General features: G+C 45.1%; 1 protein-coding gene across 1 annotated transcript in view; it reads right to left on the reverse strand.

Annotated features, from left to right (window-relative positions):
- hspg2 (heparan sulfate proteoglycan 2) overlaps nucleotides 1-18,219 on the reverse strand; it is a 197,386-nt gene that overhangs the window by 133,432 nt on the left and 45,735 nt on the right. The window contains exons 2-3 of the mRNA XM_042343774.1: nucleotides 13,716-13,842; nucleotides 12,204-12,275 (exon numbers count right to left, since the gene is read on the reverse strand). Coding sequence (XP_042199708.1) covers nucleotides 12,204-12,275; nucleotides 13,716-13,842 — 199 coding nt within the window. The remainder of the gene's footprint in view (nucleotides 1-12,203; nucleotides 12,276-13,715; nucleotides 13,843-18,219) is intronic.

The raw sequence follows: 18,219 nt of genomic DNA on the forward strand, positions 1-18,219 counted from the left end.
CTGCAGGCTCGAACTTACAGTGTGTGTTTGAACTTACAAGAAAAAGATAAAAACGCAGAGACTCTTAAGAGTTTTCTTATCAATTCAAGCCAGTACGGATTGTGGGAAGTCTGCTAGGATCTTAACATGTCCTCCTCAAAGCCCTAAACCGCCTCAAAACCCTCCTCTTCGACCATACCATTGGTCACCTCCCTCCCTTCTCCCCCCACAATCCCAGCTCCGGTCTAAAATGCTGCACACTGTCTAGCGCCTTGGGACGTCCTCTTGACGTGAAAGGCGCTATACAAATGTAATCTCGTTGCTGTTATAAACTGAAACAACGCAATGCTTGCCCCTGAGCCTCCACTCTTAGGAACTCCCTCCCTCAAGCCCTCAATCTTGTTCCTTTCTGTTTTTCTACCTTCAAAAGCTATCTAAAGACCTACCTCTTGGACCGGGCCACAACACCCCCGGCTCAGTGTCTAGCACAATCGCTCCGAGATGTTACTCTACGTGAGGGTGCTATATAAATGCAAGATGGTGCTGTTGATGCAATACAATTATGTCATCCAATCTTTATTCTACTGATGCGCTTGTTCATTGGGCTGAAAACATAGACTGTGTGTTGGGGGGTGTGGGGGGGGGAGAGGGAAGGAGGTTATATTGTTTTTTCTGTCAAAATTAGAAAAGATTACACAAATTCACAATTACACAATTTCAGGAAACTGGTTGAAACTGGTTGTGTTTTATCACAGGAAAGCAGAGTCCTGACACCTAACCCCCCCCGACCGTATGGAATTATCTTTGGCTGGAAGATAAAACCATATCACCAGCACATAAAAGGCAAACTGCAAACAAAACCTTTGTCTTTTTCAACTCTGAATCATTGGTTTCCCATCCTAACTCTGGCAAGACTATCGCTGTAATAATAATACTTACATTTGCTTGAACCTCATCATGCCTTTGAGATGTCTTAAAGCGCTTCACAGAATATACTGTCAAGTGTAGTGACTCTATGCTCTGTGGACGAAACGTCGCAGCCAATTGCGCATTGCAGTGTCCCACAAATAGTTGTGGATTGAGTGGCCAAATTATTTTTTTTTTAAAAAACCTGAAGAGATTATTACCTCCGCCACCAGCTAACAACCAGCTTTCTACTTACTACTCGGTAAACAGAGGCACATGAAGGAAATTTGCCCAATGTTTTGCCCTGCCCGGGAATCGAACCCAGGTCCTCTCGCTTGCGAGGCGAGTGCTCCAACCACTGAGCTACAGGACTCCAACGTAGAGAGTTTAACTTTTTTAAACTTTTGTCTAACTTTTTTTTGACAAGGAGTCAGTCCTGTAGTGTAGTGGCCTCACAAGGGAGAGGACCTGGGTTCGATTCCGAGGCAGAGCAAAACCTTAGACAAGTTTCCTTACTCCACACGCCTCTGTTTACCCAGCAGTAAGTACGAAACCCGGCTGTTAGTCGATCAGCGGACACGTTCCGCGGTAATAATCCCTAAAAAACTTATTTTGTCTCTCAATTCCATGACTGTTTGTGAGACACTGCTGTGTGCAATTGGCTGCTGTGTTTCGGCCACAAAATATGCAGTCAATTCACTTTACAATATGTTTTGTGAAGCGTTTGAGACGCCTCACAACAAAGTGATAAGGCGCTATATCAAATGTAAGGAATATTATATTATTATAACTTCCTGCACACTGAGTTCATAAAGAAGGTTTGTAAGGATTCGGGTTATCCTGAAGCTGTCTCGGTTGGTAACTAATCATTGGCCACATTCTCTGGTGGGAATTACAGGAGCTGCGTCGAGTTTGAGAAGATCACGGTGGAGAGTTTGAGCGAGGAACGGCAACAGAACCCATCCTAATGTGCTTCACTGACGGTGCGTCACCCTGACATTTACTTACACGAACATACAAAATGGTTACCTTGCTTCAAACCACCCACCAGCTGTTCCCGGGCTAAAAAATGGCCGACTCTCAGGTCTTCGGGCCTCTGTCCACATCACTTCCTGTGCGCTGCTCGTGCCGGGAGCGAACTTTACTGTCCACATCATGACAACTCAAACTAACTTGATTGATAGTGAGATAAACCGAGGCCTTCCACACGGCGGCATTCACAGCTCTCTGAGCTAAAACTATCTGAAACTTCACAGGCCTTTTTTTTTTGATATCAGTGTTCTGTTTCCCAACCCTCTCCGTGTCCCCTGCCTGGACATGGCAAACTTGCAGGGAAACCAAGTATATTTGTGTGTACAGAAAGCCTTTATCAACAATTCCAAGGCAGCTGTAAAACTGAGATTAAATCAAGGAAATTACAAATCGCCCAAATTCTTCCTGTTCCTGTGTGCATTCAATTTATTTCAAGTTTCATGTCTATTTTTAATTGACTGCAGTTGCACACAGGCCAGCCAGCTAGTCCCACCTTTCCTCCGGACTATCACCGGGACATTGACTCACGTTCTTTATCCACGAGCTGTCGGGGAAAATGGTGGACAAGCACCCAACTGCTGTTACAGTCTGTCATTACCCTGGATTCTTAGACACCAGATTTAGGCTCTACTGAACACATGTACTGGATGCCACCGGTAACTGTGAAGTTACTGACGAGGTTGACTTGCAGATCCAGACTACAAACTGGTGCTGCGATTCTTTTCACTCAGCACCTTATAACCCTGCAAGCCAAATCCTAAAATGTAGTCTTAGCAGATAGTCCTAGCAGGAAACTGGCAAATACTCTGTCCACACGTACATTATGTGCTGCCTGATCATGTCACAGTGGCTCAAAACACAGAAACATGGAAACAGGATTAGGCCTTTCAGCCCCTGAAGCCTGTTCTGCTATTCTATAAGATCATGTCTGATCTGTAACTCAAGACCAGTTATCTGCCTTTGTCCCACATCCCTTAATACCCGGACCTAACAAATATCTATCTACTTCCATCTTGAAAATGTGACTGGATCCCAGCATCCACAACCTTCTGGGGGGAGAAAGTTCCCGAGTTCCTCTCCCTTTTGGGTGAGAACCTGCTTCCTGATTTCACTCCTAAATGGCCTGGCTCTAATTTTAGGATTATGCCCCGTTCTGGATTCCCCACCAGAGGAAATAGTTTCTCTGTATTTACCCTGTCAAATCCTTTTATTATTTTAAAAACCTCAATCAGATCACCCCTCAGCCTTCTAAATTCAGGGGAATAAAGACCAAGGTTATGCAACCCGCCCTCATAATTTAACCCTTAATAATAATAATAATCCTTGCATTTGATATAGCCCTTTTCACGTCTTCTAGACGTCCCAAAGCGCTTCACAGAATATACTGTAAAGTGAATTGACTGTATATTTGTGGGCGAAGGCGGCGGCCAATTGCGCACAGCAATGTCCCACAAACAGTCGTAGATTGAAAATGACCGATTTAATTATTGTTGGTTTTTTTTTTTTGGAGGGATTATTATTAGGCTCTGTGTGGAGTAAGGAAACTTGCCCAAGGTTTCGCCCTCTGCCTGGAATTGAACTCAGGTCTCTCGCTTGCAAAGCGAGTGCTCTAACCACTGAGCTACAGGACTCCAGGCTAAGCCCTGGTATTATTCTGGTGAATTTGTGCTGCACCCCCTCTAGAGCCGATATATTCTTCCCGAGGTGTGGTGCCCAAAACTGAACGCAGTCTCCAGATGGGGTCTGACTAAGGCTCTATACAGTTGAAGCATCATTTCCTCTCCTTTATATTCCAGGCCCTTTGAGATAAAGGCCAACATCCCATTAGCTGTTTTGATAACTTTTTGTACCTGTGATCTTGTTTTTAGTGAGTTGTGTACATGAACACCCAAATCCCTTTGCTCTCCCACAGTTCTTAGTTTCTCACCAATTAGAAAATATTCTGTTTTACTATTTTTGGATCCATAGTGGATGACCTCATACTTCCCCACATTGAATTCCATTTGCCACAGTTTTGCCCACTCACTTAATCTTAGTTCCTTTGTATATTTCTGCTCCCATCTACACAATTTACTGTACCTCCTAATATTGTGCAAATTTAAAACTCTCTATTCCTTCATCCATATATTTATGGTGAAAAGCTGAGGCCCCGGTACAGACCCCGGGGGAACACCACTCATCACATCCCACCAATCAGAAAACGTTCCTTTCGTCCCTACTCTGTTTCCTGCTCCCAACCAATTACCAAGCCACGTCACAAGGTTACATCCCGTTCCATGTGCTTTTATTTTCGCTAATAACCTGTTGTGCGGAACCTCATCAAATGCCTCTGGAAGTCCACGTGGACGACATCCACAGACATTCTCTTATCCACCATGTTAGTGGCCTCCTCACAAGATTAGATTTGACCTAACTCTTCCCAAATTCTCGCTGACTCTCTTTGATTAGCTCCTACTTTTCACGTGCTCAGTCACTCTGTCCCTGATAAGAGATTCCAGTAACTTCCCCACAACTGAAGTGAAGTTGACAGGTCCCTCCCTTCTTAAATAATGCAGTGCCATTTACAATTCTCAAGTCTCCATCTGTGATTGAATCCACAACCTTTGACCCAGAGACCAGATTGCTCCCAGCAGAGCCTGGAGAGGCTACCACTCAGTCAAAGATCTCTCTGCAAGCAAAGCCAGGAAATTCTAAACCTGTTTCCCCAAGGCCCAATCTCACAGCAATTAACACTGAACTGCCTACAGTCAGTAGTTATCAGCCATAAACACCCCGTCTTTCAGTTTCATTATACAGATCGGCCCAGAGGAGCCATTCCACTCTGATTTACTGATAACGAAGAGGCTGGGGATTTGATGGTTACACAACACAATATCTTCTGGAAGGTACAGGTCAGGATAACGCGCGCAGCAACTCAAAAGTTTTGAAGCAATTAAAACTACGTCCGACTGAATTTTGTTCTCCTTGTTTTGGAAATTAGATTGATTTTCAGAAATAATAACGTGCGACTTGAATAAAATGAAAATGACAAGGAAAATGCCATTTGCTATCGGAGTGTGCTGCGCTGGCTCCAGCAGCTCAAACTGTTACATTCAAACTCACCATTCACATCACAACAATAAATAACATTTACACGGCACCTTTCACGTCGGGAGGATGTCCCAAAGCGCTGGACAGTCAGGGAATTGGACCCAAACTAGGGGTCGGGATCAGGAGAGGTGGAGCGCAGGGGTAGGAGGGTGACCAAAGGCGCAGTCGAAGAAGAGGGTCTTGAAACGGGTCTTGAAGGAGGCAAGGGAGGGGGCGAGGTGAAGGGACTGTGGCTTGGAGTTCCAAAGGGTGGGGGCAGAGTCCACAGGAAGCCGGGACGTGTTAGACTAGGGCGACTTCGAACGGGTGTCGCCCTGTAACAGCAACTGGTGATCATCAGAGGTGATCATCTCAGAGCCACTCAGGCGCAACATAGCCTGACACGTCCCAGAAAAAAACAGCTGATGATATCATTTACCCGAGGTGTGAAGAAATCGCTCAAAAGGGGAAGATATTGTCAATATTTATCTGAACAATGTTCTTTTTGATGCACTGCCAATCCATCCCAAAGTCAGTGCTGAAATTAATATCTCCTGCAGATCCAGCAGTTGAGTGGGGGAAACTATGCAGATATTAATGGGAAGGCAATGGGGGAAACCTCAGGACTCTGGACACAACAGTCCAGCGCAGAGCTGGGGGGAGCTGCATTGTCGGGAGGTGCTGTCTTTCAGATGAGACTCAGGTAGTCGGTCAAAGACCAACCCTACCCCCCCCCCACACACATTCTGGCTGCTTGCTTATCATGAGTGCAGGCTGTCAGGTGTCTGTGATAAGAGAGCAAAAAAAATGTTCCAGCCAATTGCCAGTACACGTGTCTGGTAATCAGTATCACAACCAGAAATTATCTGCAATAGTCTGTGGAACCATTGAACACGGTGGACGATCTGATTAGACTCGGCTCCACTATGTCCCAGTCCGAATCCTAGCATCACTCATTGTACAGCCTTGCAGGGCACCTGATAAGCAAGTCACTACACACAAACGACAGGCAACTTCAGGGGAAGAGATGTAATTGGAAAACAATTCCATCGCGAAATAAGACAATAAAACCAATTTAAAATGAATCCAAATGGAGTCAAAAGTCTCAATGCAGAAGTGACAGCCAGATACAGTAAATTCCTGATAACTCAACCCTGGCTTAACTTGTCACTAACACTTAAGTCACCCATGCTGTCAATATCCTGTCATTTATTTGTGTATTTATAATGTGCCTAATTCGGCACTCCTGATAACTCGTCACTGAGCCCATTTTCCTCGGAATGACAAGTTATAATAATAATACTAATCCTTGCATTTGATACAGGGTCTTATCATGGCTTCAAGACGTCTCAAAGCACTTCACAGAATGTACTGTAAATTGAATTGACTTTTATGACTTTTGTGCTGATCGCGCACAGCAAAGTCCCACAAACAGTCGTGGAATTGAGTGATGTAAAGTTATCAGGAATTTACTGTACATAACAAGCACATGAACAACAACAGAGCTTTAATAGCCAGTTACTGCCTCTTCTTTACTTCTTTGCAGTCAACGTAATACAAAATCAAATAATTACATGAAGCCACAAGCAATTTTATAATTACGAATTAACTGAAGTGAACTTTACGTAAAGTATAGTTCTGAACCTAAGGCTAACGAGATAATCTACATCTAATAAAATACATGCAAGCTAACACTTAGCTGAATAGCCTGGAAATTTTAAGCTTTAAAATCTTGATGCATGGGATCTGAACGTAACAATCAGCACAGCCTTTATGGGAGTTACAGGAGTTGGGTTTGTCTAATCCGTGGGAACTCCGCTCAGGAAGGAGCTGGTGTTTGAGCAGAGATTCCCATGGAATTCACAGCCACTGTCTATTCTTCTCATTTCAAACAGTGTTGGAGATTTCACTAAGAAGGAAACTTCTCCACTTACCCTTTGAGATTTGATATGAAATGCAACAATTACACTATTTATAAAGTCTTTCATGTAAAACATAAGTGTCGCAGTGCACTTCAAAAGATACAGTAATTGATCAGAAATGGATTTAATACATAGGCAGTTTAGTACACTGGATGCTGAGAAAATGATTGAGCAAAAATCCTGCTCTGGCAATCACACCTCGTATGATGATGATAATGATAATCCTTGCAATTGATATAGCGCCTTATCACAACGTTGAAACGTCTCAAAGCGCTTCAGAGAACATACTGTAAAGTGAATTGACTGTATATTTGTGGGCAAAACACGGCAGCCAATATGCGGACATCAATGCGTCATCACATTACTTAAGTCACAAGTGATCTTGCATTTGCTTCCCTCTCGCCTTCCACCTCCTCAAACAGGCAACTGCTGTAGGAGCATCTTGTCCCCCAAAGGCTTCACTGTAATCCTGCTCTTGTCCTCGGGGAGCAAGCCATCTCCCAGTGTAAAAGGGATGCTTTTCTCAGCATCTAACACTGGATTCAGATTGTTCGTTGCCTCCACTTATAAGAGCTCCAATTCTGTAATGAAATGTCATGGACCTGGCATGACTGGCTCATGATGTTACTGTCGCAATTACACCTCGGTGAAGAATCATTAAAGATATAATTAGATCACTCCTGCCCAAACACCGGCAGGGAAAATGTGAAAAGCCTCTGTGTATAGTGGCCTGGGAATGAGAAACACACACGGGCTCCAGTCCTGCTGTCCCAGTAGAGAAAGCGGCAAAAATAAAGCTGTACCGGCCTTGCCCGTGTGAAGGTCTGAGATCATCACAACGCTATGTCCAAACATATCCAAACCCTAAGCTGCAGACAGTTGGACACGATGCTATAACAGAGGCTGCGAATGTCTCCAGTTTGCTGTCACAGTTGATGACTGTGGAGTCAACCAGCGCAAGATTGCATTCGGGGAAACTTTCTCTCCTCCCCCAGCCACTAATCCCTGCACTAGAGAAGCTTTCACCTGCCCACACACACAGGGCAATAGCAACTTCACACTTCACTCTGTAGAATTCAGGTGTTGTGAGTCAGTGCAAGTCAACAACAACAAGCGTCCCAGAGAGCTTGATCATGGTGGAGTGCGACACCGAGCCAGGGGGAGGTGGGGGATGCATGATTGTAGGCAGGGTCAAAGAGGAAGGCCTTTGGGCACCGGGGATGGAGAAGGAAGGCAGAGCAGAGGGATAGAGGAAGAGTGTTCCAGAGTTTCATAGTGGCTGAAAGTGCAGCCGCTGATGGCGGAATGGAAGGTGCGAGGGACACGCAGAAGGCTGGAGCCAGTCGAGAGGAGGTAGTGGGTTGGGGGATAACCAGGTCGGAGAGGTAGGGAGGTGCCAGGGCATGAAGGGATGTGAAAAACGAGCATGAGGATCTTGGAAGTCCCATTACTCAGCCACATTATGTGGATATTTGGGAACCTTTCTACCAAAATGTAACAAAATTGAGTAAAGCCTCAATGTCATTCCATCCATGCTAACATTAATCACGTGCCCATTTTAACTTTGTTTGAAACTGCCTCGGAGTGTAATACCTCAACTGGAAAGACAACTATATTAAGCCAAAGTGAAATGAACCACTGGGCTGAAAACACTTCTATTTCCATGCAGTGTATTTTGAGAGTTCTGTAAAAAGCGTGCCACAGTAAATCAGGATTATGTTTCAACAGCTGTTGCCTGAATAGTCTCTGCAGAATAGTCCCAAGAGATAAGCCAAGATTTCCAAACACCTTGGCTCAAGTGGTTATTGTCTGCAAATCAACCTCATCCAGAACATCTCAAAAATCTGTGACCGAACCTGGACTGTGAAAAACCACAACTTTCTGGCCAATTTTTCTGCTCAGAGCCGCTGCCCATGTGAGGCGGACGCTTAACATCATTGCATAATAAAAAGGTGATAATTCGTAATTTCACTCTCAGAAGCCAGAAATTATTATAATCTTTGCTTTGATTTAGGGCCTTTCACGTCAAGAGGAATCAAAATGCTTCATGAAGTTTATTGTAAGTTGTTGCGTATGTGCATTTTGTAGGTAAATGCAGCAGCCAATTTGCAATGTTCCATGGACAGCCATGAAGCTAATGATCAATTTTATCTGGAGATTGTTGGCCTCCTTATTCTTTTCAAATAATGCCATAGGATCTCTGGCATCCACTTGAATAGGCAGGACATTGGTTCAATGTCTCATGCAAAGGATAGCACCACTAACAATGCAACACTCTCCCAACACTGTAATGTTTCACCCACAAACTGTAGCCAATAATTCACTTTACCATATATTCTGTGAGGTGCTTTGAGACGTCTCGAATACGTGATAAGGCGTTATATCAAATGCAAGGATTATTATTATAATGGAGTTTCAGCCAAGGTTGTGTGATTTCAAAGTCCCAATGCAGGACTTGAACCCAATCCTTCTGACTCAAAGATAAGATCGTAGGCTGACATCCAGGATGGTTAGGGACAGAACTGAGGATATCAGACACATGCAAGTTGTTTTTCAAAGAAAGGTATTTTTTCTCCCAGTTATCCAGTGTTAAACCCTCCTTGCCCATCTTCACACCTGAAGAGATTCCTCATCCACTCTCTCCCTGGCTTGGCATCAAGCTTCACCACTGTTTAGCGCTCCAACACGTTACCCCGCATGGAAGGCGTTAAAAATATTCACTTAATTTCTAATGAATCTGATTGATCTCATCAGTTCTGTGAAGCAACTCCACATGTTTCATTTAGATGAAAGATACTGTAGAGTATAAATGTAAATCATTTGCATACCAAAGTCCTAATGAGTAGGGTGGTCCTAGCTGGACAAGTAGTGGGAAAGCTTGCCAGACAGCAATATTAATGGCAAGATGTGCAGTTTTAGCTGGTTAGACTCCAGCAGTTACCCCAACACAGACTCTGGGGTCCCCAAGCCAACATGGGCCTAATACTCTCCGGAATTAGGTAAGCAGAATGCGTCCCTCAAGGGAGAGAGTGCACATTCGGTTCCAACGATCTAAGGGATGCATGGAAATCTCAGCTTGTTTTGGATACTCTTAAGCACGGTGATGGGTTTCCACATGTATCAGACACCCAACTGGGGAGAAAAAAACTCTTGGGTGTTAGATTTAAGGCAGATCGCAGGGCTGCATGGACCTAACAGTGCGTACAGCTGTCATAGATGTAAAAAGTAGGAAGCTAGTGCGTTCCCCACAACATTGACATTTCTCATTTTGTTAAACCCAACAATTCAACTGAGAGAATATGGAAAGGGAAGATGGATGAGAAAATACATTTATGAGACAGAAACATAGTAAGTGAGACAGTTGGATTTTCTAGATCAGTGAAACATGGTGTGTTCCTGCTGAGAGTCAGTGGAGGCTGGAATGGTTCCAGTAAATGGATCTAATCCTCTTGTATTCGCTGTGATTTATGACCGAGAGTTGGAAACACAATCTACGCTTATCTGGAGGAAGTATGTTTTTTTTCTTTTATGGAAACCAAGCAGTGAGGTGTTATAAAGGTCAGAATTACATTCCCCTCTCACCTTCTGAGGTGCCTGATGAACACAGGATTTGTTTTGATCATGAAGCTTTCAATATAGCATCTGGTCACGTCATTTAAACGTCTTAAAAACTCTTCCCAGGATGTACTGTAAACTGTGGCAACTGTATTTTGCTGCTGAATACAACAGCAATTTTGTACACAGCAATGTCCCACAAACAGCCACGAAATGAATGACCAATTTAATCTTGGGGACTGTTTCCCCAGCACATCAGAAAGAAATCTTTTTTTCAAATTGTGTCATGAGGTCTTTAACGTTTACCTGAACAGGACCTCAGTTTAATGTCTCATCCAAAGAACAGCATCTCCAGCAACGCAGCACACCCCAGCACTGCACTGCAGCCTCAGCCAGGACCAAGAGCTCAAAGTCCCAGTGTCTGGAGCTTGAACCCACAACCTTGTTATTCAGAGGCAACATTGCTACCAATGGGTCAGGCTGACATCTGTGAACCTGTAATTTCAACCCATTAATAAAGTGAATCTCTTGTAGCTGTTCTGAATAATCCAGCACTTTTCATAAATTGGAACGGCCAATTAATTCAAATTTTTGCTCTTTTTCTCTCTCCTGACAGCCAGCGGAATCTGATGGGCGATGATGTCCATAGTAAAGAATTACTGACACATCGCTCTGAGTCACAGACCACATTTAGTGCCAAATTAGGAGCTCTGCCGTGGGCCAATGTCTATTAGCAATTTGTTTGGAGATGGACCAAATGTACCTTCCAGCCAGCAGAGGGAGAGCAGCAGTCTCCCAGCAGTGAGTGGTGGAATGTGGCCCATCTACAAACAAAGAATCCAAACCTTTCTCAGTCTGCTTGACTTGATCGTCATCTCTGGCTCTGCCCTTTGCAGCCCCCTGGATACTTGAGGCATTCTGCTTATGACATATCCTCATAACATTCATGACACTTTAAAGCAACTCCCTCTGCTAAGCACTTTGAGAACGTGACGTGATAAGGTGCTATATTAAATGCACATTAAAAATAGCAACCAACACTCACCAACCACTCTAGCACCCTGTCCCCACACCCAGCACCCAGTTACACCCCAATACAACCTATGTACGAAAAAGTAAAAAGATAAAAAGTAGCAACAACGTCAGGCAGGAGTAGACTGTCCAGCACTGACCATCTGCAATTCCCCACAAGGTTCCTTTGATGTATCTGCCTCTAAATTTAGTAACTCAGGATCATGTTGTTGTCTAGTTTCTTTTGGAAATCTTCTGTAGGTTCTTCCTTCGCTGCTTGTGTTGCCTGTCTGATCATCCTTTTACTTAAAAAGTCTCGAACCTGCGCCTAATACTCTTTGGAATTAGGTAAGCAGGATGTGTCCCTCCAGGGAGCGAGAGCGCATTCCATTCCAACAATTAATCTATCTCTGGAGTTTCCATGTTGGGGGTGGAGCTGCACTCAATTCTCAGCTTGGTTTGGAAATTCTTAAACACGATGATGGGTTTGGCTTGTGTTAGACTTGTGACAGGTTGACCAAAACAAAGTCGTCTACATTTCCTCCTCTCTTTTGCTGCCCTTTTCACACTCAACAACAATAAATTACATTTACGCAGCGTCTTTCACGTCGGGAGGATGTCGCAAGGCGCTGGACTTCACATCAGTGGGCCATTCAATGGATCAATTGCCTTCTTTTCAATCGAGTCTACGTCCAAAAGACAGACAAGAGCCTAAATAAGCCTCCTTACCTGTTTGCCCTTTGGAAATGGTGCCTGGCTCCGGTGAAACTCCACTGCTTTCTTCACGGTCTGCACTTCCCTCTGCAGAAAGGAAAGGGAACAGAAACCAACCAGGTTAGGCTTGGCGTCGGTACAAGAGTTTAATATTTTGGTGTGATTTTTTATTAGACAATTCTCTCCCTTCCCTCTACCCCTACCATAGACTCCAGCTCTGGAATATTGTTTCAGGAGCACAAAATAGCGCCTCCAACCACGGATAATCTTCTTGTCTAATTATCTGTGAACTATTCAAGCTCAATTCTACCCACAGCTGATGTCCACCCACCATATCTCATGATAAGCTAGAGAGGACAGCTTGGCCAATTGCATTATCCTAAATATTTCACCAGAGGAGACCAGCTAACTAAGCAGATAATAACAACAACAAATGACATTTACACAGCGCATTTTACGTCGGGAGGACATCCCAAAGCGCTGGACTGTCAGGGATTTGAACCTGAGCTGGGAGTTGGGATCAGGAGGGGTGGAGGGCAGGGAGGGTGGGTGACCAAAGGCACGGTTGAAGAGGAGGGGTTTTGAGATGTGCCTGAAAGGGGGCAAGGGATGGAGGAGGTGAAGGGACTGTGGATGGCGTTCCAAAGGGTGGGGCAGTAAGGCTGAAGGCCCGATCGCCGATGGGGACGTGGAGCAGGCCAGAAGCTGCTGAGCAGAGGGAGCAGACAGGTTGATACGGGGTCAGCAGGTCACAGAGGTAGGGAGGGGCAAGGTCATGGAGGGCCTTGGAGGTGAGGATGAGGATTTTGAACCCTATGCTCTGGGGGATGGGGAGCCAGTGGAGCCGGGCGAGGGTAGCGGGTGATGAAGTCACGAAGCCTGGAAAGGGAAAGGTCACGAGCTGCAGAGTTCTGGGTGAATTGCAGCTTGTGGAGGGAAGAGTTGGGAAGGCCGACAAGCAGAGAGTTGGTGTAGCCAAGCCGAGATGTGATGAATGAGTGGATGAAGGTCTCAGGGGCCTGAGGGGAGAGGCAGTGGCGGAGCTGGGCAATGTTGCAGCGGTGGGGGTCATGGCCCAAACTTCAGTTTTGCAGTGGGTTTGGCCCTATACAGCACAGCTCAGGGTCTTTACCCACTAAAGGAAAATAAGCTAAAACAGGAAATATAAAATTTCAATACAACGAGAAAGAGAAAAAAAAGCAATGTGCAACGTGCTAATTATCACACACTGATCCCACGGCCAGGAATATAGGCAATCTCCACTTCTCTCACGCTTAAAGGACACACAGCAACAATACTTAAGCGGGAATGAACTCAACTATTCCCCCCAAGTCCTAGGGGGAGGGGCGGGGGAGTGTGTTTAGCAGCTTTGAGTCCCCAATGCAGTGGTCAAGGTCACGTTTCAGCCACACTTTTGGTCCATGGGATAATTATCGCATCACATCGCTAATCTCTCTTCCTTCCCTTACGAGTGGAACAGATAAAGATGGAACCCAGCCTGAGTCCAGGCGATGCTCAGCCTGTTACCTGCAGAGCTCACAAAGTCCTCGTCGTCGGATTCTCCCAGGTAGCGTTGCCAACGGGAGTGCCTCCAGTCCAGCTCCACCTCCTCTCCCAGGGGCACTTCATCCAATACTTTAGAGGCATTTACAATCTGGAACGAAACCCAACATAGTCACCTTATTTAGCAGCGGTTTAAACCTCATTGAAGTGGCACGTTCTCAAAAAGTCCTGTAGGGTAGTGGTGAGCCTGCTCGCCTTGCAAGCGAGAGGACCCGGTGTGATTCCCGAGTGGGGCAAAACCTTAGGTTTCTCCTGATAACTCGATAACACAAGTTCCCTTACTCCATGCAAACGCTTCTGTTTACTGATCCGGTTGTAGGATCACTTTCCGGGGGTGATAATCCCTCCAAAAAATTGGGTCACTCAATCCATTACTGTTTGTGGGACATCGCTGTGCGCAAAATACACAGACAATCCACTTTACATATACTCTGTGAAGGGCTTCGAGGCATCTCAATGACGTGATAATGCGCTATATCAAATGCAAGGATTATTAGCATTATAAACCGTGCAGCGCTTGGTTACGGCAAGAAATGTGGCCGCGGTTTCCATTATTTATGGTTAAATACCGAGCCGCCATGTCTTGTGGATTCCACTGGTCAGGAATCCGCACCTCCTTAGTTAGGGAGTGGGAATTGTGTGTACGCAACAGATTGACAAGCCAATGTACACATATTATACAGTAAACTCCTGATAACTCGAGCATGGCTCAACCTGTCACTCCCTCTTAGGTCATCGTCCTGTCAATATCCCGGCTGGATTTCTTTAAGTATTTATATATAAGCCCAACTCAACCACTCCTGATAACGTCACTGAGCTTTTCCCTTGGAGTGACGAGTTTACTGAATTTACTGTACTAATAATAAAAGGTACGGAGAAAGAGCAAGGGAATGGGATAGAGTAAATACAATAAATTTACATTTATATAGTTCCTTGCACGTTGGGAGGACTTCTCAAAGCATGAAAGCTAGTTGCAGAGGGGAAGCTCAGCCAAATACGCTGGGGAGGATGGACTCTGTAATCCCATCTTGGATTTGTAACGTGAGGAATATTCTACGAAGCTTCTTCCTCTCCTCCTGCTTTACCAAGCGACTGGTTTACAGATAATTACAGAACAAAGTCACAAGCCAGCTGTATTCACATCCATCCATCACAAGAACAGAACACACGGTGGCTGAGAACCAAGTTAGCATTATACCATTCCACAAGTGGATGAAACACAGCGCACAGCAATGTTCCACAAACAGTCGTGGATTGTGTGACTGACCACATTTTTTTTGGAGGGATTGTTACTTCATGTTTAAACCTCAATTCAGGTTTGAACTTGATTCCACAGCTCACACACAGAGAGAGATTATGACAGATATTTAAACCAACCGCCAAGTGTTCAGTGTTTAGCGGCATGGCTTTGTGTTTCTCATCAAAGATGTAACAGCCTCAAAAATAACTAAGTGAACATTTAGGTATCTGTGCTGTCTGAATATTGTTGTACAGCCCCCGCCACCCCCCACCTGTGCCACAAACTCCATGCCCACCACCACACCTCCTACGCCCCTGCCACCCCCTACCTGTGCCACAACCTCAAAGCCACTGCTACACCCCTACCACCCCCCGACCTGTGCCACAATCCCAAATCCCCTGCCACACCCCTGCCACCCCCCGACTGTGCCACACACGGCAGCCAATTCCTCACAGCAGTGTCCCGCAAACAGTCATGGACTGAGTGACCACATTTGTTTTCAGGGATTACTCCCGGAAAGCCATCCCCCAATCAACTAACAACTGGGTTCCTCCCTACTGCTGGGTAACCAGAGGCGTGTGTGTGGAGTAAGGATACTTGCCTAAGGTTTCTCCCCGCTCGGGAATCGAACGTAGGTCCTCTCGTCTGCGAAACGAGTGCTCTAACCACTGAGCTACAGGACTCCACGATAAGCAAGAAGACAGTTTAACGTGTTACCGAGAAGAAGGCACCTCAGACATCGCAGCGCTCCCCCAGTGCTGCACTGGAGTCTCAGCCTAAGACTGCGAGTTCTAGCCCGAACTTAAAGCTTTTGGCCCAAAGGTGAGACTGTTATGAACTGAATGAAGTTGCCACCAATGCTGGAGAAGGAACTAAATTTGACTACGTTTATTAAAATATCTATGGTAGCTTTTAATTACTGCTTTAATTGCAGTTTGCTGATACTATAAATTTAACAAGTGCAAACAGATGTGAAACAGGACGGAGAGTAAGGCGAGGCTGATGTGTTCTGATCAGACCACTCACCCACTAGTGCCTGCCTGCTGACTATTTTATTTCAAAGAATTCAAAGACGCAGCAGTTTTAAAAGAAAAAAAGCAACCGAAATATTATTCTAAGCTGCTCAGTCAGTGGAGAGAGGAGGATTTGGAACAGACAAAGCTGTTTAACACACTGGCAGCTCACTGGCAGCAAGCTCTGATGATGGGGCAGGTGGATATCAGAAGTATCATGCTGCATATTCTGTGTAATACCATCGTGGCGATTTGCCATCAGCCCAGACAAGCCCATCCCTGGGAGAGACAGACGGACTGAGACACAGACTGAGGCCCATCCTTAGGACATACGTGCATGTAAAGATCTGCACAAATAGACTGTGGCGCAAACAGACTCATAGAAAGACAAACAGACGTGAACAAGCAAAATCATCTGCACAGGCAGGCCATACCTGGGACAGACAGGCACAGACTACATCAGTGACTGGTGCACACAGATTGACCATCCTGGAACTGATGTGCTGATAGTATCTGTCAGTAGATAGGCAGGTCAGGGCGAAACCTTGGGCAAGTTTCCTTACTCCACACGCCTAATAATAATCCCTCCAAAAAAACAAAACAATAATAAATTGGTCATTTTTAATCTACGACTGTTTGTGGGACATTGCTGTGCGCAATTGGCTGCCGCGTTCGCCCACAAATATACAGTCAATTCACTTTACAGTGTGTTCTGTGAAGCGCTTTGGGACGTCCTCCTGACATGAAAAGCGCTATATCAAATGCCAGGATTATTATTATTATTATTATCTAATCTTGCCTTTTAACCTTCTCAGCTCTTGTCAAAAAACCTTCAATTCTAGTCTCCCGGGGATTGACATTTGATCCCTGACGACATCTAATTATAAAGCCTATTATAACAATAATCATTGTACTATCATATCAAAACATCTCAAAGAGTTTCACAGGGTTTTACTGTACAGTCTAGTGACATTGGCAGCTGCTCATCAGACTCCCCAGCTCCTCCCAACCCAAAGCTGCAGATCATCTGGAGTTCTGCAGCCTGTCGCTCTCCCACAGCAGACTCAATGAGCTGACCATACCGTCCTCGTTTGGCTCCAGTGCCTCTCCATCTCCCAACGGATCGAATTCAAGATCCTCGCCCTCACCTTCAAAATCCCTGGTTGGCCCTCAGCCTTCCCAGATACTCAGTGAACACCAAACTGCTTCATATCCTTCCCCAAACTGCCTCCCATTGTGGATGAGCTGTCAGCCATTCTGCGGCCAATCTCTGAGACTCCAGTCCTGCAGTCTCTCCACCTCACCCCTCCCAACCCCAACATTAAAGCCCATCGGTTTTGACCACGCCTTTAGTCATCTTTTTCCCGTTGCCCCCACTCTCCTCAACTCTCCCCCCAGCAGCTAATCATCTGTGTGAAGTGCTTTGAGATCTCCCCCATTGCAAAGATGTGATATATAGACATATATAAATGTAAATTTTTGTTACTGTTTGATTATCCACCTGAACAGGGAACAGGAAGTTAATAAGCTTAATATCACGTCCAGGGTTACAATAAGCCCATCCTTTCCCACAGAAAAACTTAGATCCAGTGAAATTTAGGCAGTCTTTGTGTGCTATCTTTCCTATGTTCTAATGCACAGCTGACTATAATAATAATCCTTGCATTTGACACAGCGCCTTGTCGTGTCTTTGAGACGTCGCAATGTGTTTCACAGGATATACTGTAAAGTGAATTGACTGCGTGTTTTGGGCACAAACGTTCATTTTGACTGTTCCGGTTAGCTTTGACATTAGCACTTGAACTCCAGCTTTCTTTCAATTTTGCTGCCACCATTTAGCTTTTGAAAAGATGCTCTGTCTCCCATCAAACACAGAGAGGATTATTAATGGCTCCACTTGTATCACTGTGATGAATTGTGCTGAAATTTCACAGTGTCTGTGAAATTAATATCCTTTTCCCGTTCCCAGCATTTCCATTTGCTCTGCTCGTAACTGCTGCCAATTAAGGCAGTCTCATTAGGTTTAAAATAAGATGAGAATAAGGCAATGGAGCATCAGTATGAGTGGAGTCCTGTAGCTTAGTGGTTAGAGCAAGCGAGAGGACCTGGGTTTGATTCCCGGGCAGGGAGAAATGATGGGCAAGTTTCCTTACTCCACATACCTCTGTTTACCGAGCAGTAAGTAGGAACCCAGTTGTTAGTCGATTGGTGGATC

Source organism: Callorhinchus milii, unplaced genomic scaffold (genome assembly GCF_018977255.1).
Source record: "Callorhinchus milii isolate IMCB2004 unplaced genomic scaffold, IMCB_Cmil_1.0 Scaffold24, whole genome shotgun sequence".
Classification (NCBI taxonomy): domain Eukaryota; kingdom Metazoa; phylum Chordata; class Chondrichthyes; order Chimaeriformes; family Callorhinchidae; genus Callorhinchus; species Callorhinchus milii.